Source organism: Saprolegnia diclina, assembly GCF_000281045.1.
Source record: "Saprolegnia diclina VS20 unplaced genomic scaffold supercont1.21, whole genome shotgun sequence".
NCBI lineage: Eukaryota > Oomycota > Saprolegniomycetes > Saprolegniales > Saprolegniaceae > Saprolegnia > Saprolegnia diclina.
This window is the reverse complement of record NW_008246088.1, coordinates 588938-615502: the sequence shown is the minus strand read 5'-3', so window position 1 is coordinate 615502 and position 26565 is coordinate 588938. Positions and strand designations below refer to the sequence as shown.

Genomic DNA, 26565 nt, shown 5'->3' with positions numbered 1-26565 from the left:
GCTACTGCGATGACCGCCAAGGACCAGGCCAAGGACAAGCAAGTAGCGAAACTCAAGGCCGACGTCCAGCTCTTGCTCAGTCTGGAGCAAGACCGCAGTGACGACGACGACGACGAAGACATGGTGCATGCAGAGGTAACGCCCTGCGCGTACTTGGACCCAAACTACGAAGCGCAGCCTCCAGCGTACATGGACACGGACGACCCTTGGATCAGCGACGGCTACGCAGTCTTGTAGTCGATATAGCATAGGACAGTAAACACTAAGTGAATAATCAAAACAACGTTTGTACTCGTGTTGTGTGTTGCTTGATGTTCTGGTACGCTTCTCAAATCTGGTGAAAAAAATGCACCACGGCTAGCCTAGCGGTGAATTGTAGTCTTGGCGACCCAAAGAACTCTATACAAGACTCGTGCTATAGCCATTCTACCGCTACTGTGCTTGCTGGAGATTGGCACTCGCCATGTCGATGCGATAGCTTCCATCCCAGCCGGTTGCATCGCTTGCCGTTGACGTCAACGAGCAGCCTCCGCATCGTGCTGCGGACGCAAGCCCTTGGATCTGCGACTCCTGTATCCTCCTCGCCCACACAACGAGCACCTACAGCACCATTGGGCCACGGCGGACTTGGCGCCCATGGCGCATGCCCGGCGAGGACGCTGCAGAAGGTTGGGCCGGCGCTGCGGGGCTGGTCGTATCCGGCGGCGTCCGAATAAACGCGGCCGCGGATTGGCTAAAATTCGACTTTTTGGACGGACTGTGGCCTGCGGTGTTCAATTGACTGGTTGTTCGTCGGCTGCAAGATGTGGAACCGTGTGACGTCGCCGCTCCTCCGCGCCGCCCATGCCCGCTCGATGGCCTCGCATGGCCATGGCCACGGCAGCTACCCGCATGGCATGCACTTCCACGTCGACCCGGTGCATAAGGCGCTCGGCACGGCCTTTGGCACGCTCACGTGGCTCTGGATCTTCTACCGCGCCAAGGAAGACGGCGCCGTCGTCTTGGTACGCGATCGATCGCTGCATGGATGCATGGCTTAGCGCTCTGTCTTTGTAGGGCTGGGAGCACCCGTGGGACCATGGCCATGGCCACGGCCACCACGACGCCCATGCCGGCCCCGTCGCGTACGAAAAGGTCGAAATCGGCGAGCGCCCGCGCCTCGTCGAAGAGTAAGCCGGCGCGTCTTCTATCTGTATCAACACAACATGCGCGGACGCGGCAATGGTAGATGCACATATATAACACAACAGCTAATGGCGCTGACATTGCCGCTGCTACTCATACGATCCGCTCCGTGAGCTCCTCGAAGCGCCGGCGGTCCTGCTCGAGCTCGTTGTTCTGGCGCGTCGCGACGTCCTTCTTAGACGCGACGTACGCTTGCACAAAGCTGTCGATGGCCGGGTGGAACTCGTACTGGCCGCCAAAGTAGTCGTAGTAGTGCGTGCCATCATAGACGTAGCCGTCCGGAAGTGGGGCGTGCACATGGTCGGCTTGGATTTGCCGCTTCTCGGCGAGCGAAACGCTGCCTTGAAGCGGGCGCACGGTCTCGTACTTGGTCGGGCAGCACGCCAGCAGGAGCGTCTTGAGGGCCGACGCATCGAGTTGGACGCCCGTGAAGAGGAACGAACACGTTGCCTGGCATAGCCTCTAAGCCTCTTTCACTCGCCAAGGTCGCATGACCTACCGCGGAAGGAGCGGCCGTGGGCTTGAGCGTCGCCTTGACACCGCTGTTGAGGTACTGGTACCCGTGCGCGCTGTCGTCCGCAAACGTCAACGTCGCCTCGATCGACCACACGGTGCCGCACTTCGTTGCGAGCGCAGCGACCAGCTCGGGGGCAATACCGGGCGTCTTTAGCGACTGCGCCACCTTGGTCATGGCCAGCGACTAGGTACTTCCATGAGGCTACTGCAAGTAGTCCGACCGAGATGGTTCCACCTGCGCCAAGCGGAGACCCTTGAGCTCGGCCGCCGCCTTGAGCACGCCCGAGGGCTCGATCGACTTGAGCGTCGCGTGCGGCGTCAGTCCATGCTATCCAAAAAGTATCAGTCTATCAAGTTGAAACTCTCACAGCTCAAAATGCCACCTGAAGACACGCGAGGAAGCGCGCGCGGTCGATGGCGGCGCCAATGCGAAAGCCGATCGCGTGACCAGCGAGCGCAGCGACCGAGTACGCCTCGGGCGACGCGATCCAGTGCGGAAAATGGCGGTCGCGGTACGCTTGGCGCTCGGTGACATCGAACGCGTCGAGGGCCAAGAGTGCCGTCACGTCGCCTTCAAAGACGGTCGACCGGAGGCAAAAGACGTCCACGAACGGGTTGGCCGCGTCGATGCGCGTGCGGAGCCGATGCAGTGACGTGCGCGAGAGCTCGGCCGTGTTGCTCAGCACAACGTGCGTCGCAAAGCCCGCCGTGAGCTGGTCCCAGAGCTTGGGCAGCGGGTTCGCCGTATTTGGCTGGAGAAGCGCCGCGCCCGAGAGGCAGCACGTGAGCGTACTCAGCTTGGTCGGGAGGGCCCACTGCGTAGGCGGCATCTTGATGGCCGCCGCCACCGTCATGCAGTCCACATAGCCTACGACGCCTTAGCGTCCACCTGGTTTAGGGCATATATTTACCGATGACGGTGAGAAGGATGCGAGGGCGGAGGTTCCACGACGACTGCGCCGCGATCGTTGTAAGCGCCGTCGCTATCGACGTATGCACTTGCGACGTGACCGTCCGCCCGAGGGAGTGCTGGTCCCCAAGACGGACGTCGACGACCACGTGCTGCCACCTGGAACACTCAGTTCTTAGATATGCATGAACCCAAGTAAGACGTACGCGTTGGTGGCGCCCGAGATGTCGGTGAGCGCAAGGGCGAGCTCGTGGACGTCGCTGCCGGGGACGCCAAGGAAGACCGAGATGGGAACGAGGAGCTTGGACGATGTCTTGGGCTTGGCCCAGCTCGAGACTTGAGTGACAGCTTTCGAGATGTACCAGTGCGGAAAGAGTCGCTCCTTTGTCGCCGCGTCAGCATCCAGTGATAGCACGCGCTGGATGCCGGGCATAAACTGCGCGGGTACGTCCTTCTCGCCACGGCTGTTGTCTACAAATCAACAGACAACTTGTCCATTTTGTATCGACGAGGTGCATGGTACCGTGGGGGCGGTGGAAGGGAATGTCGAGACGCAAGAGCGATGCCTTCCACATGTCCAAGAGGCGCATCACATCCGCTTGCATGCGCGAGTTGGCGACGAGGGGTAGCGCGACGCTCGACCCGAGCAGCGAGAGCGGGAAGCTCGCGCGCACGGGGTTCGCGTCGCGGTCCCGGAACTCGATCAGAAGGAGGAGGAGCGCGTCGTCCGGCGTCGAAAGCACTTGAAGCGACGCGACGTCGTTCGCAAACGAGATCACGATCGGGTTGCAATTCGGGCTCTTGAACACGAGACCCTAGCCGCGATCGGGGTCGACAATGACGCCGACGCGTCATAGCTACGTACGCTCGTGTACGTCTTGAGAACGCCATGCAATAGCGGCCAGTGCGGGCACTGCACGAGCAAGAGCGCTTTGGGAATGGCGTCCCCGAGTTCCTTCCCAAGCCGTAGCGTGTCGGCGAGCTATGAGACATCTTGTCCACACGAACCATGGATGAATAGACCGACCATGTGCTCGGACGCGAGCGCGTCATCGAGATGGCTCGCAAAGTCCGCTTCCTTGCCTCCTTGCGTCCACGTCTTGATGTAGTCAAAGCCGCGCGTCACGACCAGATGCGTCATCGTCGGCTTTTGCAAGAGCAGCGTGTCGCCGACGAGAAGCGACCCGAGCGGCGATGCATTCTTGGCACACTGACTCGGCACGTAAGAGAGCGACGTCGTCAGGTACCACTGGCTCCACTCTAATACCCACCGTCCATCAGCCCCTCTAACCTATTCAACGAGCGTACTTCCGGTCGTCTCCTCCACACGCTCACCGCAGGCGTCCAAGCACTCGAGCGTGACGTGAAAATGCGTGTCCAAGTACGCAGCGGGCCACATGTACGTCGCTTCCAGCGGCGCCACGCGCTGGCGCAGCGTCGCAAGTGCCACCGCTTGCACGTTGCTCACCGATGGCTCTACCTCGACCGCTGATTCCCAAGGCCAATGAGAACACAGCGCTTACGAGGACGAGTCTTGGCCTCGGCAACAAACGCATCGATGGCGTCCGTGTGCGCCTACGCGGCTCGTAGACCATTGCCGTTGATAAGGAGGCTACCTGCAGCACGGCTTCATACAGCGAAAGGACAAAGCGCACGTCCTTGGAATTGTCGAGCAGATCGTCGTACCGATCGAGCTTCTCGAACGACGGATGCACGAGCGCATCGGTGTCGACGATACGCGGGGCGACGCGGCCGGTCCCGAGCATGTAGGTGCGGGCCACGCGCAGGCCCGAGAGCGGCTCTTCTGCCGTCCACAGGAGGTGCGTCGCGGCGAAGCCCTCGACTCCCTAGCTCCAAGCGTAGGCAAGGGTTGGTGGTCCGAGATAGCCCGTACCGCGTGGTCGGGCAGCGTCTCGTTGGACGCGGTTTCGGGCAAGAGCGTCCGTGTGCCAAAGAGCACGCGTGCGCCGCGGGCTTTGGCCGGCGACAAGCCGCGCGCCGCGTGCCGAATCGTCCCAAACTCGTAAAAGCTAATGACGTCGTCGCCCCAGTCGAGCTCCGACTTGGCGTGGCGCTCGGACGCGTCGGACGCGTGGTCGAGCTTGGTGAGCGCGCTCTCGTAGTGGACTTGGAGAGCCGGCGTCGCCTCGAGCACGAGGCGCCGCGCGTAGTAGTTGTCGACGAGTAGCATGCGCGCAAAAAGCGCCGCCTCGACGTCAATGGCCGCGTGCTGCATCGTAAAGAAGCCTTGGGCAGCCGACGAGGCGAGAATCCCGTCGTTCTCCAAGCCAAACGCTTGGACGAGCGGCCAGCGCTCGATCGCCATGCTGTCGGGCGACCCCATCGGTACGCCGAGGCGCGAATACGGTGCGACCATGGCGCGGAAGGATCGGATCTTGATGAGCTCGCGGTCGTCTTGCGGCAAGTCGTCGGGCGCCACGTGCTCGGTGAGGTTTCGCCAGCACGAGATGAGCGGGAGGAGGAACGTCGCGCTGTCGCTGTCGAGCGGATAAAAGATATCGGCCGAGTGGGGCGTGACGACGACGACGACGTCGTCGAGCGTCTCGAAGGCCTGCGGAATCACTTGCTCGCCGAGGAGCTCTTGCCCCGACGTGCCGAGGAAGAGGTACTGGAGCGCCGCAGCACACCCGCGCGAGAAGCGGCCGTCGGCGCCACCGACGAGAAGGAGCGCGTCAACCTCCGCGCTACTGCACAACGCCTGCAGCTGCTCGAGGCGCTCGTAGCTGTCGCGACCCGTGAACGGGCTCTTGGTCATCGTCCCCGAGTTGGAAATGGAAAGGATCTTCAAGCGTCGTCGTGACAGTATTTCCGGTAGATGTGGCATCTTGCCCTTTCCTTAACACTATTTGTTTTATATTCGGCAAATACGACGGGCCGTGTCGATCAATGCTGCTTGCTGCTAGTCTGTTGGACTCGGTTGGCGCGGTTGGCAGCGCGCTATATCACAAACCAACTCTATAGTAGCGAAGGCTTCTGCGGTTCGACCGGCCAAGCGGAGCGAGACCTCAAGATGGTCACTCTGGTTGACGTTTCCGCCGTTGACAGTCGGGCTCATCCCCTCTCCTCTTTCTCATGTGGCCTCGTCAAGCCATGGAAGGCTTCCTTGGCCACGATCGGCGCTCCAGCTACTCTACCAACGACGAGCGAGTGGGCAATGAAGGTTGCTTGTTGCGGTCCATCGCCATGGGGCAATGTGAAACAGGGCCGTTTTAAATTCGGCACAAAATGCCACTTCTTCTTTTCGTGTCTTCTCACAATGTCGCGATTTCCGCCCGACGCGGGCCTCACGCTTCTCCACGTGTACTTGAACGAGGTGCACGACCACATTGCTGCGATGAACCTCACGGCCGGCAGCGTCATGGACCCTTCCGAGATGACCTTTATGAGCCTCCTCGTCGGCAACCTGGCCGCGCTCGGCGCCGCCGGGCTCCTCGTGCGCTTCAGCACCGACGTCGTGCGCGCCGTGCTCTTTGGCTGGCTCTGCGTCATGGCGAAAGCGACGTGCAGCGTGCTTGGCCTCAGTACGCTCGTCTCGACCGCGACAACGGTCGTCGTCGCGGTGGTCCTCACGCATTGGGACGTGTATGGTTTCTTTTGTGTGACGTGGCTGCACGTGTACATGGCCGTCTTTCGACACGTGCGCGCGTCGGGCTGGTCCGTCGCCAGCGCCGACTACGTGGCGGTGACCGTCGCCTGCGTCGTTGGCGACCAAGGGCGGTCACGCGACGTGGTCGACCTCCGCGGGCGGCGCGTCGACGTTGTCTACTTTTTCCTCGCGACGCTCTGGGCAGGCATGCTGCTCTACGACAAGGCCGACGAGTACGCGCTCTTCCTTGGCGCCGACTTGAGCCCGAGTCTTCGCGTCGTCGTGACGTCGGCGTTTGCTGCCGACAGCTTCCTCCGCGTCTTGCATGCGTACGCGCCTCGTCCGATGCTCGTGCGCTGAGGCTCTTTTTTCTTATCTAATCTCATTGTTTCGTATGCTATTGTACTGGCTGTCATGACTACTAACTCAGGGATGGAAACGTGCTTAGGCTTCATTGTTGCTGAGCTTCTCGATCAACTGCTGCTGCTCGTCCTCGATCTTGGTGAGCGAAATGTACTGCTGGCAGTAGCGCTCGAGCTCGGTTTGCTTCTCCTTGATGAGCACCTCGAGTATGAGCTTTTGCCGGTTGCGGTTCTCCACCTCGTTGTCGACGCGGTTGCGCTGACCAATGGCCTACGTGTCCACACATATAGAGCCTGCCGACGCGATCCAAGTACCTTGAGCTTCTCGAGCTCAATGCGTTTGGCCTGCGCCTCCATGATCTCGAGCACGCCTTTGACGGTGCTGTGAAAGTCCTCCATTTCTACGACATTATGATGAGCCCAGAGAGGACGAGACGAGCGAGCGTACTGGAGACGAACTGGTTGCATTCGGTCTCGAGCTCCTGCGTGTGCACAAACTTCTCGAGCTCGAGCACGCGGACGCGGTACTCGTCGTCAAAGCAGATGCGCGGCAGCTGGACGTCGTTCGATGGCATTTTTCAACTGACGCCTCTTCAAGATACCGTCCTTTTCACACTATATATAGTTATATATACTATTTCATGTGAAACCCAGGCCGCGGTAGCATCCGAGTCACGCTGACGCGTTGCGCATACCGGCGCTTGGTATGCGTTACATAGCCTTCGTAGCGTACAAAGAACGGCGTGGTAGTGCCAAGAGGTACGTTTGCCATGAGGAGTGAGTGGGCGGCGAATGACACGTAAATACTGTACGAATAAAAAGACAGTGCATAATGGTTTTCCGGATTGAAATAGTGTGCATGGGATCTCGCGACGCAGCAACGTTGGTCGTAGCATTGGCCGCAGCGTCCTGTGCCTACCTGTGGCTCACGACGGGCCAAGATGAAGCTCGACCGTGCAGTCAAAATGACAGTGACGAGGTCGTCCACGACGAGACGCTTCTGGACATGGAGGCCAAGACGATCCCGGAGCTGATCAGCATCCTGCATCAGTGCGAAGGCTCGCTGCTCGTCGAAGCCGCGGTCGTACGTCTCGGCAACCTCGCCGCCTTCAGTGCGCTTCGCCTTGTGACATGCGTAGCTCATTGTTCACTCGCATTGTAGCGCCGCTTCAGCACCAGATCGCAGCGCAAGGTGGCATCGCGGCCCTCACCGAGCGGCTCGCCGATATGGACTGTACGCGATCTTGCGCCACAGCGATCTTCAGTGCGCTCGCCAACCTCGTCGTCAACGGTACGTGGTGCTTCACAGGTGCATGTACCACGATGATTCGATCTTAGACACCAACCACCACGTGATCGGAGCGCCTAGCAACCTCGACATCTTCCTTGGCTGGTACACGGACGACGACGTGCCCACGAAGCTCGCATGCGCCCGCCTCCTCAAGAACCTCTCCATGTGGGGTACGTCTCCTTCCGTACTTGCTGTGTAGGTCCCATCGATTGGCTAGAGTTTTACGCGACCGAGCTCCTCGGTCGTGACGCGCTTCCATCAATGGCCCGAGACCTTTTCCAACGGCAATGTCCCTCGCTCGACGACCTCCTACTGCAATGTTGGCTCAACATGCAAAGTACGCGTTCCATCATACGCCCTGCTGTAGCGTTGACACTAATAACTAGGTACGACCATGTCGCTTGCCCAGCTGCAGACGATGCTCGATGCCATCGAGGGACACACGCCTGCGACCGAGCGCGCCAAGGAGACCGTCCTTCGCCTGTTATTGCATATGTCCAAGCGAGGTCGCCAACTCTCTGTCCCATCGTTGTCTTATTGCGATCTTATCTTGGCTTGTAGACGAAGCGTTCGGTGGTTTTGGCCAACACATCGTGGCTTGCTTGACGTCGCTCGACTATTTCTTGCTCGATGACGACGCAGCACACGCGCGCTACGGCCATAACGAGCTGCGTCGGTGGTTTGCCGAGCAAACCGACCACGAAAAGGCATGGGACACGTAACCCACCTTGCTATTTCTCGAAGTTACGAGCAATAGAGAGGCAGTGAGGCAATGTAGCTTCTGTCATCAGGCGCGAGCAGTCGCTCGGCGGCTTCGTCTAGCGTGCGCCAGACCGCGCGGGTAACACGTGGGTAGGCCACCGAGGGTGGCAGCTCGAGCACGTGGCGGCGTGCGCACAAGTAGTCGACGGCCGAGTGGACGTGGGTAGTGGTTTGGAGTGCCATGAGTAGGGCCGATGTCTCGTGGCGCGTCCAGCCCAGCGACGTGCGCAGCGTGTCGACGAGTGTCGAGAGACATGGCGACGGGGCTATGGTGGTCGCCGCACTTTGCCCGCTGTACGGCGTCACACTACAGACTTGCAGCGGTCGCGGCCACACCTACGTCGACATCGTCCTTGTATGGATTGAGCATAGGTCGTACTGTGAAGCGGTCTTGGTGGTGCTGCAGTAGCGTCGGGTACTCCTGGCGCAAATAGGACTTTTGCTGGTCGTCGCTGCCTCCGTACAAGGCTTCGATAAAGTCCGCCTCGGCGACGTTCGCTGCGTCCCAGCGAAGGCTGTTGGCGGCCTTGAGCCGGTGGAACTCGGTCCACCATTGCGGTGACTTTGGCTCGGGCGCCTTCTCGAGCAAAACGCCTTTGAGGGCACCCAGGAGTCGTTGCGGCCGGGAGCTGGGTGCGCCCTCGTCGTCGCCTGCTGCGTTGTTACTGGTGGTCACACGTCGCCGGAAGGTGAGCCCGTTGAGTCCGAGCGGCGCATTGCGGAGGCGGTCAACAACAGCAGTCATTGGCAGCGTCGTGATGTCTTCACCATTGATGCGTTCGAGCACATCGTTGGCCTCGATGCAGCCGAGGAGCTCGGCCAGGCCGCTGCCGCCGTCCGCATTGGGCACGAAACCTTCGACAATGACACGCCCGGCCACGTTGCCGATAAAGTAGATGCCAAAGCCCTTCTCGCCCTTCTCGAGGGCGACGTTAAAGAGCAGGTCGGTCTCGTCGTCGGCCATGTGTGCCCCTTCAAGATCCAAAAACGGGTTGTCGCCAGCAAGGTTCGAAGCGAGGCCCAAATGAAATGATTGGTACTGTAAATTTTTACTAAAAATTGTGTTCGTTGAACCGAGAGACGGTTAGCATCTCCCTCGACAAGGACGAGATTACGCTTCGGCGTACTTTAAACTCCGGTTTAGGCTCTGGTACTCGTACCATCTGACCATTTTTTTGAGATTTTCAACCTCAAACCAAACTCAAAATGCCAAATCGCAAACGAGCTGTGAAGACGGGGCTCAACACATTGCGATCGCCCTTTGCTCTCCGAGGGAGCGCTTGCAGCCAAGAAGGCCCTCGTTCGCTTCGGAGGTACTCTAAAGACGCAGCCAACTCGCCTGCCAACACCCTGTGCAAGTCTACAGCACACAACTGCACAGCTGCGCCTGCTGCAGAGCAAGGAAGACTCGGGCCAAGGATGCTCCTTTGCAGTATGGGACAGCTAACTGCGATATTGCTTTTCGTCCACCCTAGCTCTTGGAATTCCAGATGCAAGATTGAAGATGCGCCATAGCAAGACAAGGATGATCGTCTATTGTACAATATCGGCTGCGCCGTCCTCGCCGTCGCTCCTCTTGTCGTCGTCGTCGTTGATGTTGGTCGTCGTCGTCTTGTCGAGCGCGCACGCGAGGTCGCCAAAGTACAACGTGACTGTTTTGAGTTTCTTGTTGAGAAAGTTGTGCTCAAATTCGCAGACACCATCGGGACTTAGCAACCGCGCCTGCTTCTTGCACGTGTTGCGCGGTAAGAAGTACGCAATGTTACGCGACACGGTCTGCGCGAGGTGGAAGAGGTCGATGCCGTTGCGGTCGCCCATGCACATGGTGTCGAGCGCAAAGTGCTTGACGTGCAAGTATTCGGGCCCTACCACCGTTTGAAAGATTGATACTTTATGGGGAGTTGGCCATACCGCCCCACGGCGGCGAGAGAAAGACTGCGTCGGCACGGAGCGTTGGTAGCAGCGCGAACGCGTCACCGATGAGCCACTCGATGCGGTCGGCAACGCCGTAGATGCCGGCGTTGTGCCGGGCGATCTCGATCTTGGCCGGGTCCATGTCGATAGCGATGACGTGGCGACACGTCTTGGCGAGCTGGATGGCGTTACCGCCGCACCCTGTGAACGCGTCGACAACAACGTCGCAAGCCAATCGCATTGCGTGGTGCTCTGAGATGACCTCGGGCGTCACCTAGTTAGTCGTTTCGCTCGTTGCAAAGTCATGAGGATCATGGGTATACCGAGAACCAGCCTTCATGGTCGAGGCGGATGCCTTCATCGAACTTTGTAAAGAGCGCGTAGCGTTGAGCCCAGTACTTTTCGAGGCTCGGGTCCATGTCGGCTGCCATTCCCGCGGGTGTTGGCGCACTGGCAGTGGCTTGGTCGTGGCCGTCGACGTCGTTGTTGTCGGCAGCTTCGGTCTCAACTTCGTCGTCGACTTCCTCGTCTTCGTCGCGCGGACGTTTCTGAAGGACTGTGGGCTTGTGCTCGACGGCAGTCTCATTCCCGACATCGTCAAACTTGACGTGGACCGCAGCTTTCAGTGGGCGTGCTTCGATTTCTATGGCACCATGGCTGTCAGCATCGCGTGCCTTTGGGTGCGCAGCACGTACTTTTCGACGAGCCAAAGCTCAGCGGAAACATGCCTGCAAGGCCCGCGTCGGCCATCTCGCTCTCGAGCTGCGCTTGCTGCTTAATCGTCTCTTGCGCGCGGGCAGCGTCCTCGGCGCAGACAGGCTCCGCTGTCTCGTCCACGCGCTGGCGCTTTCGCCGTGCCTTGGCGCCGCGCGACTTCTATGCACATGTGAGGATGCGTCTTGGGTGCCATGTACTACTACCTTGCGCTTCGTCGAGGACCGTCGCATGTCGGCCGTCTCGTGGTAGACATTGCGGAACGTGATCGCCATCGCTCTTGGCCACCGCTGGCCGCAAATCTCCGGATACGCTGCCAATGGATATCCGGATGTGCTGGCGCGGGCCGCGCGCTCGGTCGCAAGGACGGCACCGTGGCACCAGCGGAGCGTGAATGCACTGCAAATGCCGAGACACGCGCTAGAAGAGTGGCTTCGGCGGGTTGTACTCAAAGGCGCTGGCGTCGACTGTCGCACGCTCGTCGATGGCACAGCTGATCCGGGTCGGACGGTCGCACCCGAGAAGCGCCGACGGCAGCTCACGTGTGGCAGACTCGAGGTCACTGGACGACGCTCTTTCGCGCCTGCATATCGCCAGGAGCAACTTGCCATAGTGGGCGCACGCAAGACGCTACTCGACGCACAAAGATACCAGTCGACACCGTCGTCGTTCTGGTCATGTCTGGTTCAACTGGATAGCAAGATCGCGCGCTGCCCATCCTCCTGACTCCTGACGGCGACTCATGTAAATGTCCACCTCTTCGCGCCTCTTGCTGGTGACGGCGCAGAGTTGAGGACAGTTGCAGTGCAGGCCGTTGGGACTACGAAACCTCGTGCTCTGCGAGGCGCAGGGCGACCACGAGGCGCCTGAGGAGGCTGGTGGTCACTGCAGATTGCATGCGAAGTGGCTTCTCAGAAGCGACCTGATTCTAGCCTGCCCACCAGCCGCGCAGCCGGTGAGCTACCATGCTCCCGAGGCCTTTCAGCGCGTGCCAGGTGCCCCTCGGCCTTGCGTCCGGCGGTGTGGCACGGTATCCGGACGCTGCCTTTTTCCCTCCGTTGGGCGGCGCCAAGGCGCGATTGGTCAAATGTCTCGACGATTCGAATTTCTAGTGGATTAGGGGTTCAATTCTCGACGTGCCTGTGTATTAAATAGCTTGCTATTTGTATGCCGTGTCCGGGATACCAATTAAAATGCGAGAAGCCACCCATCTGTCGCGCCGAATAAAAATCCCGTGAGCAATGCAAAAAAACACGCTTCTTTTGACTTTGTATTTGTATACACCGGTTTGAAAACTTGAACCTGCGCTTTAAAAATGTTGTCGAGTCAGGGCAAGGGGTCGGGGTCATTTCAAATTGCCGCCTCTCGGCCACGCACGTATTTTATGACTTGGTATTTGTATGCGCCGCATTTGTGGCGCCGAGAAACCTGCCAGATCTTATACCCTCGCACATGCCATCACGGGCCCGGGGCCGCGCAAGTAGCCACGCGCCGGGCGATGGCGACCTCCCGCCACGGGGACCGAGGAAGGGCGGCGATGGCGCGCTCCCGCGTGTCGACGCGCCAAGTGCTTGATGGTAGGGAGGCGCTGTGCGTCGCGGAGCGCGGTTGTCGCTGGCGGTGCATGGCCGCGTCGGAACACGTGGTCGGGACGGCAAACCTGCGAGACTTGATTCCTTTCACCAAAGCGGGATGCGAATGTTTTATTTTATATTTAACTCCACAGCCTCTAAACTGCAAAGCAGCGGGAGAGAGGAGTGTCGTAACACATAAGTCCATCCCGAAGCTCCGACGACCCGGTGATAGACTACGTACGACCGACGACGAAGATGGACTCGTTCAATGGCATGGACTTTGAAAGCGACCTCTTGGGCGGCTTTGACGAGTTCCCGCTGGGCGGCAATGGCATGCCGTCCATGGGCGGCTCGGGCCTGGACTCGCCGTCCGGCATGCCCTTCAGCGTCGGCACGCCGACCGGTATGCCGAGCCTCAACGGATCGATGCCGTTTGGCATGAACAACAGTAGAGCGTCCGGCTCGGGCCCACCCGGCGACCTCCGCGGCCGCGACAACGATGCGTTCAACGAGAGCGACGACATTGGCAGCTTCTTTGACAACGACCTGCCCAACAACAACAAGAAGCCCGACGACGACAAGAACAAGCCGTCGCACGGCATGGACAAGCCGCCGATGGGCGGTCACAACAACAACAACAACGGCGGCCACAACGCGCCCCATAGTATGCAGAACAACAACACACGCAAGGACGAGTCGTCCATCAACCGCGGTGGCCAGCCGCAGCAAGCCAACAAGCCGCCGCCCAACCGATTATCAGAAAGCAACAACTCGGAGTCTCTCCTCTCGACGCTGCTCATGACGGACCAGCCGGCGGGCGGCAACCGGCCCGGCATCCCCGGCATGCACGGCGGCAACCAGCCACCGCAGCACAACCAAGGCCACCCGGGCATGAACAACTACATGAACCCGCGCTACAGCGGCAACGGCAACGGCATGATGATGCCTCCGAACGCAGCCGCGCAGTCGTCCATGTATGGTGGGTACAACGCCGGCCCGGGCCAGCCGCGGCCACCGTACGCCCAGCACCACACGCTCCAGCGCACGAACAGCGGCCTCATGAACCCGCCACCGGCCGCGCCGACGATGGGCCGTGGCGGCATGCCCATTAGCTACCCCACCGACTACGACCAGGAACTCGCGAAGCTCAAGAGCGTGCTTGCCGCCCAGCCCGACTTGATCCCGCCGCCGCAAGATGTGCTCCGCGTGACGCAGCATCAGTGTCTCGCCAACTCGGGCCGGATGCCGCACGGCGCGCCGCCCGGGAGCTTTCACCCCGGTGGCATGAACCCCGGCATGCCGCCAGGTGGTATGCCGTCGTACCGGCCACCGCAGGGCTCGCCGCCGCCGAATGGTATGATGATGGAGACGCGTCCGTCGCCGTCGCAGCCGCCGTCGTCATCGACACCGAATGTCGTGCCTCCGTCGATGCCGTCGCCGGCCGTCGTGGGCCGTCCGCAGCAGCCGTCGCCTGGTCAAATGGCGGTGGCGACGCCCGGGAAGGCGACCGTGTGGCAGTCGGAGAACGACGTGCCGCTCCGTCGCAAGATGATTGCCAAGATGTACGTATCGCACCACGTTGTAGCGAGAGGCTCAATTGTTGTGAAATAGTGTGAGTTTGCTCCAACAGCGCAAGCCGGACGCGCCCGCCGAGTGGATTCGGCGACTGCCCGATATGGCCCGTCGGCTGGAAGACTCGCTGTACCGTACGGCGTCCGGGCGCGAGGTGTACGGCAACTTTGCGACGCTCAAGCAGCGGCTGCAGCAGCTGGCCGTCACGATGGGTGCGCGCGCGGCCAAGTCGGGCATGAACACGTCGCAGTCGACGAGCCCAAACAACCCGGCCGCGCTCATGAACCAGCCGCCGCAGCGCAGCCTCTCGATGGGCAACATGACGAACGCGCCGCCCAACCACTCGCCGCCCAACCCGAGCGCGCCTCGCAACCCGCAGCAGCAGATGCAGATGCAGATCCAGCAGCAGCAGCAAGTGCCAATGCACCAGCGCATGCAGCAGCAGCAGCTCCACCCCTGCCAGATGCCACAACAGCAAGGCAACATGAACGGCCGGAGCCCGCAAATGCCCAACGGCGGCCCGTCGCAGTCCAACCCGCAGCAGCAGCAGCAGCAGCAGCAGCAGCAGCAGCAGCAAGGTAACAACAACAGTGCGGGCATGGGCTTCAACAACCAAGGCAACCGCCCCAACTACACACAGCAGCAGCAGCAACAACAACAGCAGGCACAGCAGCAGCACCAGCAGCAGCTGCAGCGGTCCCAGTCGTTTCCGCAAAACTCGTTCCCGGGCCAACAGCAGCAGCAGAACCGGCCGCCCAACGGCCCGCCGATGGCCAACAACCCGAACGCACGATCGGCACCCGGCGGCCAGCGACCGTCGAACGCCGCCTCGTCGGGTCGCCTCTCGGTGGACAGCGGCCTCAACGACCTGACGGCCGACTCGCCGGATCTCTTTGGGATGGACCTGACGTCGTCGCTCATGGACGGCGACGGGGACTTGCACGACGGCCTCGACACGACAACGGACTTTAGCGGCCTTCTCAGTGGGTCGTCGTCGGCCAAGAAGAGCCCGAGTACGTCGCCCAAGGACGCGAGCGGCAAGTCGTTGAAGCGCACGTTGTCGCAAGCCGACATGGGCGGCAACGCAGCCTCGAAGCGCGCGAAGCAGCCCGTGAAGCGGACGCCCAAGACACCGCCCGCGTCCGCTTCGCCAGGTCCGTCGGGGAAGACGCCGCCGCCGCAAGCTTCCAAGCCCAAGACGCCGCCGCCTTCAGTGAATGTGCCCAAGTAGTTCAGTTGTAAGAAAATTAAGCTCGTATTTGTCATGGGCGAGACGTAGTATCAGGACTAGAGCGGCGACGCTGGCAGCGAGGGCAGGCCGAACTCGGTCGTGTACATGGCGGCCATTGCGTTGTACGCCATGAGGTCGCCGGCGCGGATCATGTTGCCGGCGTCACAGTTGAGCGGCGAGTCGGCCGCCGGGTCCGAGAGGAGCGACGTCACGGCGAGGCAGGCCGCGCGCAGAGTCCAGGCCGGTGACCATTCACGCTTGAGAATGTCGAGGCAGATGCTACCGTCCTGGAAGTGTACGTTCGGGTGGAAGATCTTGGTGACAAACTTCATCTTGGGCGGCTCCATGGGATACATGGGCGTCGTCGCGATCGCGAGCTCGAAGACGCGGCCTTCGAACGGCGTATCCGCCGGGCCCTTGATGAAGGCCTTCCACTCGACGATCGATTCCTCGAGTGGGAAGAGCACCATGTCGGCCTCCGGGTGCTTCCGCAGCTCCGCGAGTTCCTTCCGCAGCCGCTTCACGTTCGTGTTCATGGTTCTTCGGTTCTGGCGTTTCCGTCACCTGGTACCGTATCCGGATATTGCGAACGTGGCACGCGCGCACTCGTGCACGTAATGCCGTTGGAGTTCGCGCATTTCGACACCATTATCGCGTCGCCTCTATGGACAACGCCGTTGACAACGTGTCCTTTGCATCCGAGCTCCAAGTGCAAACGGCTACGTCGTTCCCAATGACGGGCTAGCGTTACCTCTTACGTCGACACACGGGCAGCGCGGCCAAGTCCTCCGGCGTCTACCCACTGCGACCACGCCCATTCCTTAGTCGACACACGGGCAGCCCGGCCAAGTCCTCCGGCGTCTAGCCCACTGCGACCACGCCCATTCCTGTCTAGCCCAGAGCAGCCACAATATGGGACACAGTGCCGAGCAGCCAAGGGATGATGAATCATGCCAGCAGCGGTAGGCAGACCCTATGGGCGTCGGGCATGTGCTTGGGTTGCCGTAGTCGGTTGGACCGTTCTGCACTCGCGTGGCGCCAGGCGCATGGGCTGATGGACGGGCAGCGTCATCGCATGAGCTTCTTCTGGTCGCGGGCCTCTGCGACTCGCGGCTTCTGGGACTGGTGTCGGTCGACGTGTTCTGGAAATTGCGGCCGATGATCGCCATGCCTGGATTTGACCAATAGGAGGTGGCAAAGCTGGGTCCGCCAATCATATGGTCGCAATCGGCAAGAAAATGACGGTCGTTCCACTTTTCAACCAATCGTGGGCGGCGTCCGGAAACGGTGGTCGCTTGCAGAGGTCTTTACTCGAGCCAGCACACATGGACGGCCCGCCCCGGTCCAAGCCGCGTGCTCGGCGCCCGACGCTCGAGGTTGCGACAGCGCAGGACGCGCCCAAGCTGCCGTCCAAGTCGGCGCCTATAGACGCGAAGAAGCCATCGACGATGACGCTCAACCCGAATGCGTCGGTGTTTACCTTCTCGCCCGCAGCGGTGGCACCGCCGCCCAAGAGCCACGAGCGCCGGCGGCGGCCGACAAAGCAGGTCGACGCCATGACGCCGACAAGCGCGGGGTACCTGCCGTCCACAGAAGAGTCGCCGTCCAGCACGCGCCGCTCGCATCTGCTCAAGGACGGATCGCGACCGGTCATTGGCCATCGCCACAAGAAGACCAAGAACAGCGCGACGGCGCCCAGCGTGGGGCCTTCGCCGACCGCCAAGCAGGTCGCTACCAAGGTGGCCGTCAAGACAACCGTGCCGACGACCGTCAAGAAGAAGAAGACAAAGCCGAAACTACAGATCATGCGCCGGCCACGCAGCGACAGCACGGGCGGGAGCTCGTCGGAAGAGGACGATGAAGCGTACCCTGCGAAACCCGCAGCCAAGGCGAGTGCGTTCACAGACCGCCTCGCCTTTTCGCTGCCGCAGAAGCGCATTCCCAAACGGTACGCTCTATCGCGTGCCCATGGCATGCTTCCTCATGTATGCGTCATAGCGTCACCCGCGAAGCCGTCGTCGACACCGTCTTCGAAGCGCTCTTTGCCAACAAGCTGTCGCTCGACTCGGGCAGCGAGTCGGAAGAGCCGAACGAGCACTTTGTCAAGAACGGGCTCACGTCGATCCTCTTCTCGAACGGCGTGAGCTTGAACTTGAACGACGCGAACGCGGAAACCACGACCATGGACCAGTACATCACACCCGTCTTCATCCACCGCGTACATACCTTTGTCAGTTCCCCGACCCTCGTATGTACAATATTGTCATGTAGCTGATCACCGAAATGCGCTTTGAAGACTACCGGACATCGAGCGCCCGGCTACACATTCTGCGCGCGATCCACAAGCATTTGCCGCACCGGCGCGATCACATTTCACGGGCGTTGGCCGACGCCACGTACTTACGCCTCGAGTACCTCGAGGCCGTCCACGCGGAAGCCCAGCGGCAGTGCAAGGAAGTCGCGCTCGTGACGGCCGAGACGTGCCAGACCAACATGGCCGCAGCAACGCGCAGCGTCAAGAACAAGAACTTTGACCATGGCCACAGCTGGACCGAGTTTCTCCGGTACGAGCTTCGTATTTCAACGGTCGAGTTTGACAGTGAAATCATTTCTTAGGTACGCGATCGAACACATTGGGATGGGCGGCGAGGCCGACGGCATTCTTCAAAACTACGCGCGGGCGTGGACGCACCTCATGCGCTGCCACTACCTCGACACGGCGGGGTCGGACGAAGACGAACTCGTGACGGCCGGCGGTCAGTTTGTCGCGTACGTGCCGTCGATGGCGGCCGAGCTGCTGCGCCGCCTCTTGCACGCGTGGCCGCGCCGCCAGCCGGGCCGCCAAGCCCTCGCGATCCGCGCGGCGGCCCGCATTCTGCTCTCGGCGCCCCGCTTTGACGGCGCGGTCGTCGTACGGCTCTTCCAGACGCTGGGCGCGTGCATGCAGGAGCCGCACATTGCCGTCGCCAAGGAAGCGCTCGCGTTCAGCGGCTGCCAGTTTGTCATGCTCAACTACGTCCAGCTGCACGCCGAGATCTACGCTGCGCTCTCGAGAAGCTTTAACCGCGTGTCGACGGCCCACTGGAACGACGCCATCCGAGGTCTCGGCGCCCGCCACTTTGACACGATCCTCGACTTTGCACCCTAGTCGCCACCTTTTGTGATACTACTACACGACCCTCTTAGAGACTGCCACATCTTAGCCGTCTATCGTATGGCCGTGGTCATGACCCTGCAGCAAAGAACCAGAGGGAAACATGGGGGCAAGCTGGCCAAAGCCCAACCGTGGGTCGACCGGCATGGTGAATGAGCTGCAGCACAAGGTTTAGAAAAGAGCAGGCAGACGTAGCTGGTCGGTCAAATGAACGAAGACTAAACACCACAAAAATGACGTCGGGTTACACGTCCTGGATCTTGGGCGGCGTCGCCTTGCAGCTGGAAAAGTCAAAGCCGCAGGCCATCGAGATGACGAGGTAGATGACGAGCTAGAACAGAGGCGCTTATGAGGTCCGATACATAAGAGAGCGAGCGTACGAGGCCGAGGCAGCCGAGGCAGACCCACATCTTCATGCTGCGCCACCACATGACCTTGCGCAGCTTGCGCGACTTGCGGTTGAAGACGAATGACTGCTGGCTCAGCTGGTCGGTGCGGTCGACGAGGAGCTCAAACTTCTCACCGCGCCCCAGTACTTTTTCTAGGGCAACATGGATATGGCGGGACGGCCATTCAAGTCCGCACCAATGTTTTCGACCATCGTGTCCTTGACGTCGTCGAGGGTTTGCTGCACCTGGACGACCGTATCGACGTCAGGATTCGCGTTGAAGTAGTCCTGCAAAGCATGAGATAGCGATCGATCGCGACGACGTACCATTTGGCGCTGGATGACGTGCTGGAACTCGGCGTTCATGGCAAACGCGATCGCCGTGCGGCCTCGATCCCCATATGTCGTCAAGAAGCGGGCCTAGGCCATGGGCGTGGGCGAAAGCGACTGCGGCGACGACAGCGTACCTTGAGGTCGTCGAGGAATTGGAACGGGACGCGCCGCTTGAAGTCGTTGTCCGCCATGCAGAGATACGTGATACCATCCTTGACGACGTAGTGGAAGACATGCCTAGCATATGCCATGAGCCTCGGCGACGCATGCACATGCGGCCAACTTGTCGTAGACGTAGGACATCTTGCTGTCGTCGACCGGGATCTTGGCGAGGAGCACGCGCGTGACGGTCGGGAAGTTGCCGGACGACGCCGTGTACTCGGCGAGGACGGTCTTCCCGCGGGCGATGAGCGCGTAGACCTACATAGCGTCAGCTTCTTTCGCGTCCATGCCAGGTCGTCGTACGATGGGCATGGCCTCCTTCTTCGGCCCAACACAAAATCAATTGATCTTTCCTTCTTCGGCCCTGTCGCTCGGAACGCGGATTGGTTGAAATGATAGGATTTCAGCCAATCGCCGCTCGAAAGTGCTTGCTTAAGTCATCAACGTGTGTTGGTCCTTGTCCGTTGCGGTGCACATAGATCACTATAGTTTAAAACACCGCACTTAAGTTCATTCTTGTCCATGCACGTTGGACCATCGTAGCGCCTTTCTGCACAGTGATACAACTCACATGCTCTTATATGCAAGGACCAGATGCGTCGAGCAATTCCATCTCCAAAACTAGATTTAGGAGCGGTGCAAGTCCTGCCGTTAGGTATTAATGGGCGTGGGTTTAGACGATTGTCTTGATCGTGTCCACGTTTACAAACGCATGGGGTTGGCCAAAATGTGTCGATTTTCAAGCCAATCCGAATCCACCTTCGAAAATGGTGGCATATCTTTCGGATCTGAAATCTTCCTGCGCTGATGGCTGCATGGAGCCTCGCGTTCCGCGATCGCGTCGGCGATGTCATGGACGGTGGGCTCACGGTTGACCTCTCCATGAAGGCGCCGCTGCTCGATGAGATGGCAGCGCTTCTCGAGGCCAACCCGCGCTCCGACGGCGACGCCAAGCCGCTGCAAGAGAGCATGCTCGCGCTCTGGGTTCTTCTTCTCAGCCATGTCGACAAGATCTCTGTGCTCAAGTACAAGTACATGTGTTACCGCCTGCTCGAGGCCCTCGTCCAGCGCGACGAGTTTCTTCTCTTGCACCTCGACTTTGACTTCAACACAATGGACGTGCGCAAAGATGGCGACCGCGACGCATGGCGCCTCGTGCATCTCTACCGAAAGCTCGTGGGCGACACCTTTGTGCACGCTTCGTCGCTGCTCTTGCGCAACACGCTTTCGATCGAGCTCCAGCGCTTTTGCGCGCTCGTGGCCACGCGAGCGTACTTTGTGTTTCCGCTGCTGCAAGCGCCGTTCGTCGACATTTGCAACCGGCGCTACTGCCAGCACAAACCGCTTCGACCGACCACCTTGCACGAGATGCTTCAAGCACAGCGTCGCGCCCACCTCGCCAAGTGCACTGACACGACGTTCATGGACGCCTGTCCGGACCTCTTTCACTGGGGTTGGCTCGCCAAAGACACCGACGCGGCCTCACTGCTGCCCGACGACAGTCCGTGGCGCCTCGTGCTGGCTTCGGACGGCAGTTTGTTTGTGCTGTTTGTGCAAGCGTTTAACGCGTGCGTGGCGTCCGTAACGCACCGCGCCGGCGTGCACGCGCCCAACTGGAGCATGGTGCCGGGGTACCTCGACCTCATGCAGCTCTTTGCGCTGGTCGTGTTTGACACGACCGTGTGGCTCAGTCACGTGCCGTCCGTTGGCGAGCTCACGGTATCCCTGCGATTGCTGCAATGTCCATATCTGACGTCGTTATGGATGGCATAGACGTCAGCGATGTTTCCAATGACGTTTTCATTGGTCGACCAAGTGCTGGAGGGTGCGTCGAGATCCATGGCCAACCCCGGTATGGTACAAGTGCTTTTGCCCACGGTGGTCGTGGGCCTGCAGCAGCATACCTCGTGGCACCCCGCGGGCTTGACGCGGTCGCTCCGCGCCATCTCTCGCTGGATACACATGGCGTCGCAACCGTACGTCAACAGCAGTGCAGGCGGTGGGAACCAGAGCGAGTCGTCTACTACGCTCCAGAGCCTGCACTTATACCCGTCCTTTGTGCCGCTTGGGGCCATGATACCACTGCTGCTGCAATGGCTGGCGTCCAAGGACGACTCGGTGGCGCTACCGGCGCTGCTCTGGGTCGACGCACATTTGCAGCACATGCCGACGGACGCGAAGGAGCAGCTCGTGTCGACCATCTTGCATCCCAAGCTATTTTATAATCTCTTCCTGCACTGGTCGCCGCATGTCCGCACCGCCATGCACTACCTCTTGACGTACCAGCTCTATCGCCACGACCGGCGCCACTTGCAGCTCCACTCGGACGCGTACAGACTCCATGATGCTGCTGGCAACAAGACGAGGACTCATGTACACATGTAGCGCGTTGCTTCTCGAGCACGCACATGACGTGGTAAAGCCGGACGCGCGCAGCTTGGCCAAGGTCTCGGAGAGTCCGAACTTCATGCTGGACATTTCCAGCGCGAGCAAGATGGAGACGCATGTCTTTGTCTTGACCTCGCCGATCGTCGGTGTCCCGCCCTTCCCCGAGGCTTTGAGCATTTTCGTTGAAGTGTCGCTCGCCGAGTATGCGGCGATGCTGACCCAGTACTATGTGGCGTGCGATGCGGCCGAGGCGAGCTTGGGGCGACGTCTCTACAGTGACGAAGTTGTTGCGGGCCCTGACATCCAGCACTGCCTTGCGCTCTGTTCGACTCAGATCTGAATTTTATATATATATTGTACTAGCTACTTTACGAAACGGCCAGCTTGATACTTTGATAAGATTGTGGCGCGAGTGAAACGCTGCAAAGGCGGCAACATGACGTGTGGTGGTGGCCAGAGCGACCACGAAGACAAGGTAGGCAACCGCTCGTGGCATCGGCAGGTATGAGCGCATGCGACGCGTAGCAACTCTTGCACTGGGTCAACTCGCTGCCGGTGGCCAGCTGCCTCCTTGTCGACTCGTTCGACCAGCTTCGGTCGGGCGATGTCTTTTGCGACATCTTCCGCCTCGTCCACGTACGCACTTGTTACGCGTGTTGCTCAAACGATTGAATATGCAATAGCACAATGAGAACGACGGGGTGCGCGTGATCCTCGGGCCGCCCGCGCAGAAGCTGCAAACCGTGCTCACGTCGGTGCTGCAACTGGTCTCGGCCGCCGAGTGGAGCCACCGCTACCTCTTGCGGGAGCCGGAGACCATCTTGGACATCCTCGACGGCTCGCAAATAGCGATCGCGACCCTACTACGCGCACTCAAGAAGCGCTGGGATCTCGTGGCGCGGCAGGTGCAGCACCGCGACAAACTCGACGCCCAGCTCCAGCGCCAAATCGAAAAACAGCTGCCGTTGCCAGCCGCGGCTCGTCAACCCAAGTCACCGCCGCATGGCTGGAACCCGTCGACACAGCAGAGCGTCAAAGCATCTACGAAGCGGGTGCCCGAGACCCCTAGCGCCCGACCGTGCGCGCGGTCAACGCCCAACAGTACGACTTTACTAGTAAATGGCAAATACGATCTAAACGACGCAGGAGGGCACCGCCGCATGGTGGACGCTGCCGATGCCCCGTACGACCCAAGAGCTTTGGGTGCGACGCCCAAGACGACTCGGGCGACCGATCTCGCAGAGTTCTCAGCGCACATGGCCGAAACCAAGCGAGCGACCGCCTTTGCGATCTGCAAGTGGATTCGATCGCTCGGCATTGCACTCGGCTTTGAAGCTTCGCTCGAAAAGGCGACGGCGTCGAGCTTCCTGACCTCGGCCGCCAATGCTTTCAAAGATGGCGTGATCATTTGCCAACTCACGGCCGTTGCCGTCTACCAGTAACCCCAACCGTTTGGTCGCCCGGACTCCTTCTCATGCAACGTAGTTTGGGAGCGTCGTCCGCCAAAGCCAAGCTGCGCCCTGTGGCGGCGCAACCCGGTACGTTCGTCCCGCAAGGCTGCTGCTTGCAGCCGGTCACGCTCGCCCAGAAGCGACACAACCTGCAGCTCGCCCTCCACCTGCTTCGCGAGATCCCAGAAGTGACGCACCCGGTCGTGTGCGCGCTAGATCTTTACGACCCGCTCGCATCGGCCTTTGACAAGCACATCTGGACGCTTCTCCGCGTGCTGTACAAGCTGAGCCGCAACAAGGAGCGTAGTCCGCCGCCGTCGCGGGACCGCCCAGTCCCATCACCGCCACCCGCCCCGCCAACGGAACGCAGTGGCAGTAAGAACGAGGTGGTGTTTCCCAGCGTGTCGTCGGAGCAAGTACACGCAGTGCGCGACTGGCTACAGCACCTCGGCCTCGATGCGTCGTCGGTACGTGCCATAAGATGATTGCCTTTGGAAACAAGACACGATTGTGCGTAGACGAGCACGGGACTGCTCGCCGATCCGTACCGCAATGGCAGCTTTCTCTGGTAAACTAAATGCCTCGAACCAAAGCTCACAGAATGCCGAATTTGGGTTGTAGCGACGTGCTCAACCGTTTGGTGGCGCGGGACCGAGAACTCACGTTTCACCGGTCGCCAAAGACGCTGCACCAGGCCAAAGCCAATTTGCAAGCCGGTTTCCATTGCTTGCACGCACAGCGCATCTCGCTGCCTCCTCTCTACTGGTCGCTCGAGCACGGGTACGGCCTTCTAAAGGGGCACTTCCACGCCGTCTACGGCTTTTGGTGGCACCTGCAGCAATCGCTACAGGCATCGACGCCGGTGACGCCACCCGCGCCACCCGCCATTGGCCACGAGCTAGGAACACGCAAGATTCTGGTCGCCGAGTGGCTGCGCGCCAAAGGCTTTCTGAACGACCTACGCACTATTACAGCCACGCAGCAGCATTGGTCGTTTGAGATGCTCAAGGTAGGACGCTCCACACTCTAATTTCTTAGCGTGTCGATGATGCAGCCGTGTCTGGTCAACGGCACCCTCTTGCTGGCGATGGCGTTGGCCCTCACGCAGAGCAGGAATGGAGTATGTCACGTCGTGCTCGATCCAATGCCAACATCCGTGGCGCGGGCGCACATTGCAGAGGCGCTCGAGCATTTGCGGTCGATGCCGTCGATGCCCCAGCGCTTTCTCTGGTGCGAAGACAAGGTGCGCGATGATTTCGCACATAGTACGATGGAAGCCGGGGTTGGTGTAGGTGCGAGCTGGCGACGACGTCGTGCTGCTGGGGCTTTTGGAGGATCTACAAAGCCTCGGCGACACCCCCGAGGTAAACCACCTCTGATGAGGCAAATCGCTGGACGACGGTAGGTGGCGGCGCCGCGACGAGGCTTGCCACGCGCCGTGGTCTCCACCGCCCACTTGCTGCCGATTCGAGAAGAGGACGATGACGACGCGACTGATGCGGGAAGCACGAACCTCGAGTGCGTGCACACGCAAGCGGCGATCTCGAGCTCGCGCCAATGGCGGGAGATCGATATCGACACGGACTTCGACTTGCTGCCGCGCGCCCACGCAGACGGGTTTGAGATCGAAGAGGAAGCGCGGCCACCGTCACTGCCGTCGCCTCAGGCGCCGCCTCAGTTCATCCGACGACAGTCCATGGGACCGCAACCCGTCGTCGCCAATGCTGCGCTACCGGCCGTCGAGACCGAGCTTCTCACTACGTGGCTTGAGCATCTCCAAATCAAACCGATTCCGCGCCTTGAAGTAGTCCAACCGTTGAAAGCTTGATTCAAGACGGCTCGTAGGGCGCTACGCTGGACGAGTTTCGCGACGGCCTTTTGCTCGTAGAGGTCATCGAGAAGGTCGAGCACATTCGTGTGCTCGAGGGTGTGTGCCGACAGCCCAAAGGCAAGAAAGCGCCATGCCTCCACAATATCAAAAAAGTGCTCGACATTCTGCGCCTCAAAAAGGTCGTTTTGGTGCATTCCCATATTTCCTTGTGGGATTGTTATTACATTTCGTAGACAATGCCGCTGGTTCTCTTACGCAAAGACCGTGAGATTTACGCCGGGGACCGCGCTGTTATCTTGACGCTGCTGGATCAAATCCGCAAGGTGCGCGCATGCGCCTTGGTACCAGATCATTCACGTTGCTCTTGCAGGCGTATGGGTACCAGCATTTAGTCGTCCACTCGAAACCAAGCGGCGCGTAGCTTTTTATCGATTATACGTCCACGACATTGGAGTTGCATTGTAGTAACAACGCTATAGACAGTTAGACAGCGTTTGTATGACAATGTGTTCTTGAATTCTGAAAGCAGACGAGCGCCGCAACCGCAGCCAAGGACTATGACAGATTCGCATTTCACTAGGAACGCTTCACTTTCGAAATTTTACAAAACCCAACATTATTTGATTTCGTAGAAATTGCGCTCGCATTCGCATCATTTAAGAAATGGATCACTAAGTGCGGTATGCAAGGCGTTGCGTGCATCTGTGCATCTGAGTTGCACCCACGCCACACATCCGGTGGTGCTATCACCTTGATGCTGGGAGCTGACTGAGTCAGAGGCTACTCTTTATCATGACAGCCTAACGGGGGTAGGAGGTTTTTTTAAATCGAGCTAGGACCAGCCTTCAACGTAGATGGGCGCTTATAGCTGCTGCGTGGATGGGCGCTGATAGGCGCGGCGAAGGTGCTTTGCCACGCCACCCGACGACTGGCGACACGACAGAGTTGGAATATTCAAAGCTCGACCAAGATTTGACGCCAAACTCAAGCGTTCAGATTCATCGACGAGCTATAAGCTGCAAAGCAATCTGGTCCGTCGAAGGCTCTGTCCGTGCGGTGATCGTAGGCGTACGCTAAAGCCTCGCGGAAGATGCGGAAGACTGGGGTACCCCGCTCAGGCGTTTTATCAGACGTGGTCCCCGACCCTCCAGAAAAATGATCGCAGTGGCCTCCGTGTCTTCCGCTGGGACCCGCCACTTGGGCGTCACCGACAACTTCTA

The 26565-nt window shown here is 60.0% G+C and overlaps 14 protein-coding genes across 14 annotated transcripts; 8 read left to right on the top strand and 6 right to left on the bottom strand.

Annotated features, from left to right (window-relative positions):
* Positions 1-9: 9 nt before the first annotated feature.
* Positions 10-237, top strand: SDRG_07474 (hypothetical protein; the record flags this gene model as incomplete). The annotated part of the gene is made up of 1 exon (XM_008613308.1): positions 10-237. One exon carries the CDS (start codon positions 10-12, stop codon positions 235-237), a length of 228 nt encoding a protein of 75 aa, XP_008611530.1.
* A 566-nt stretch (positions 238-803) lies between these two features.
* Positions 804-1173, top strand: SDRG_07473 (hypothetical protein; the record flags this gene model as incomplete). The annotated part of the gene is made up of 2 exons (XM_008613307.1): positions 804-1004; positions 1057-1173. 2 exons carry the CDS (start codon positions 804-806, stop codon positions 1171-1173), a joined length of 318 nt encoding a protein of 105 aa, XP_008611529.1.
* Positions 1174-1212: 39 nt separating this feature from the next.
* SDRG_07472 (hypothetical protein) lies at positions 1213-5394 on the bottom strand. Its single transcript, XM_008613306.1, has 13 exons — positions 4506-5394; positions 4228-4458; positions 4135-4186; positions 3920-4087; positions 3639-3871; positions 3477-3593; positions 3135-3426; positions 2818-3082; positions 2613-2770; positions 2085-2569; positions 1937-2029; positions 1685-1885; positions 1213-1635 (listed from the first exon to the last, which is right to left on the bottom strand). Exons 1-13 carry the CDS (start codon positions 5385-5387, stop codon positions 1279-1281), a joined length of 3534 nt encoding a protein of 1177 aa, XP_008611528.1. The 5' UTR covers positions 5388-5394; the 3' UTR covers positions 1213-1278.
* A 483-nt stretch (positions 5395-5877) lies between these two features.
* SDRG_07471 (hypothetical protein) lies at positions 5878-6626 on the top strand. Its single transcript, XM_008613305.1, has one exon. The coding sequence runs from the start codon at positions 5889-5891 to the stop codon at positions 6576-6578; it is 690 nt and encodes a 229-aa protein (XP_008611527.1). The 5' UTR covers positions 5878-5888; the 3' UTR covers positions 6579-6626.
* Positions 6560-7178, bottom strand: SDRG_07470 (hypothetical protein). Its single transcript, XM_008613304.1, has 3 exons — positions 7029-7178; positions 6896-6981; positions 6560-6851 (listed from the first exon to the last, which is right to left on the bottom strand). The coding sequence occupies exons 1-3, from the start codon at positions 7153-7155 to the stop codon at positions 6663-6665; spliced, it is 402 nt and encodes a 133-aa protein (XP_008611526.1). The 5' UTR covers positions 7156-7178; the 3' UTR covers positions 6560-6662.
* Positions 7179-7586: 408 nt separating this feature from the next.
* On the top strand, positions 7587-8593 carry SDRG_07469 (hypothetical protein; the record flags this gene model as incomplete). The annotated part of the gene is made up of 6 exons (XM_008613303.1): positions 7587-7692; positions 7743-7871; positions 7919-8041; positions 8089-8208; positions 8258-8377; positions 8433-8593. 6 exons carry the CDS (start codon positions 7587-7589, stop codon positions 8591-8593), a joined length of 759 nt encoding a protein of 252 aa, XP_008611525.1.
* On the bottom strand, positions 8582-9616 carry SDRG_07468 (hypothetical protein). The gene is made up of 2 exons (XM_008613302.1): positions 9013-9616; positions 8582-8969 (listed from the first exon to the last, which is right to left on the bottom strand). The coding sequence occupies exons 1-2, from the start codon at positions 9595-9597 to the stop codon at positions 8616-8618; spliced, it is 939 nt and encodes a 312-aa protein (XP_008611524.1). The 5' UTR covers positions 9598-9616; the 3' UTR covers positions 8582-8615.
* Positions 9617-10140: 524 nt separating this feature from the next.
* Positions 10141-11865, bottom strand: SDRG_07467 (hypothetical protein). The gene is made up of 5 exons (XM_008613301.1): positions 11468-11865; positions 11243-11423; positions 10871-11190; positions 10545-10821; positions 10141-10498 (listed from the first exon to the last, which is right to left on the bottom strand). Exons 1-5 carry the CDS (start codon positions 11534-11536, stop codon positions 10167-10169), a joined length of 1179 nt encoding a protein of 392 aa, XP_008611523.1. The 5' UTR covers positions 11537-11865; the 3' UTR covers positions 10141-10166.
* Positions 11866-12923: 1058 nt separating this feature from the next.
* SDRG_07466 (hypothetical protein) lies at positions 12924-15676 on the top strand. The gene is made up of 2 exons (XM_008613300.1): positions 12924-14397; positions 14447-15676. Exons 1-2 carry the CDS (start codon positions 13091-13093, stop codon positions 15636-15638), a joined length of 2499 nt encoding a protein of 832 aa, XP_008611522.1. The 5' UTR covers positions 12924-13090; the 3' UTR covers positions 15639-15676.
* On the bottom strand, positions 15609-16517 carry SDRG_07465 (peroxin-4). Its single transcript, XM_008613299.1, has one exon. The coding sequence runs from the start codon at positions 16172-16174 to the stop codon at positions 15695-15697; it is 480 nt and encodes a 159-aa protein (XP_008611521.1). The 5' UTR covers positions 16175-16517; the 3' UTR covers positions 15609-15694.
* A 390-nt stretch (positions 16518-16907) lies between these two features.
* SDRG_07464 (hypothetical protein) lies at positions 16908-18835 on the top strand. Its single transcript, XM_008613298.1, has 4 exons — positions 16908-17586; positions 17637-17856; positions 17910-18202; positions 18255-18835. The coding sequence occupies exons 1-4, from the start codon at positions 16964-16966 to the stop codon at positions 18784-18786; spliced, it is 1668 nt and encodes a 555-aa protein (XP_008611520.1). The 5' UTR covers positions 16908-16963; the 3' UTR covers positions 18787-18835.
* A 62-nt stretch (positions 18836-18897) lies between these two features.
* On the bottom strand, positions 18898-20082 carry SDRG_07463 (hypothetical protein). The gene is made up of 7 exons (XM_008613297.1): positions 19979-20082; positions 19797-19933; positions 19648-19750; positions 19508-19600; positions 19378-19468; positions 19173-19333; positions 18898-19123 (listed from the first exon to the last, which is right to left on the bottom strand). The coding sequence occupies exons 1-7, from the start codon at positions 19985-19987 to the stop codon at positions 19037-19039; spliced, it is 681 nt and encodes a 226-aa protein (XP_008611519.1). The 5' UTR covers positions 19988-20082; the 3' UTR covers positions 18898-19036.
* A 395-nt stretch (positions 20083-20477) lies between these two features.
* SDRG_07462 (hypothetical protein) lies at positions 20478-22437 on the top strand. The gene is made up of 3 exons (XM_008613296.1): positions 20478-21394; positions 21449-22005; positions 22061-22437. Exons 1-3 carry the CDS (start codon positions 20483-20485, stop codon positions 22401-22403), a joined length of 1812 nt encoding a protein of 603 aa, XP_008611518.1. The 5' UTR covers positions 20478-20482; the 3' UTR covers positions 22404-22437.
* A 33-nt stretch (positions 22438-22470) lies between these two features.
* On the top strand, positions 22471-25839 carry SDRG_07461 (hypothetical protein). The gene is made up of 12 exons (XM_008613295.1): positions 22471-22538; positions 22589-22699; positions 22747-23164; positions 23210-23501; positions 23549-23981; positions 24033-24082; positions 24136-24523; positions 24569-24757; positions 24807-24878; positions 24920-25524; positions 25579-25668; positions 25716-25839. Exons 1-10 carry the CDS (start codon positions 22500-22502, stop codon positions 25340-25342), a joined length of 2415 nt encoding a protein of 804 aa, XP_008611517.1. The 5' UTR covers positions 22471-22499; the 3' UTR covers positions 25343-25524; positions 25579-25668; positions 25716-25839.
* Positions 25840-26565: the final 726 nt, after the last annotated feature.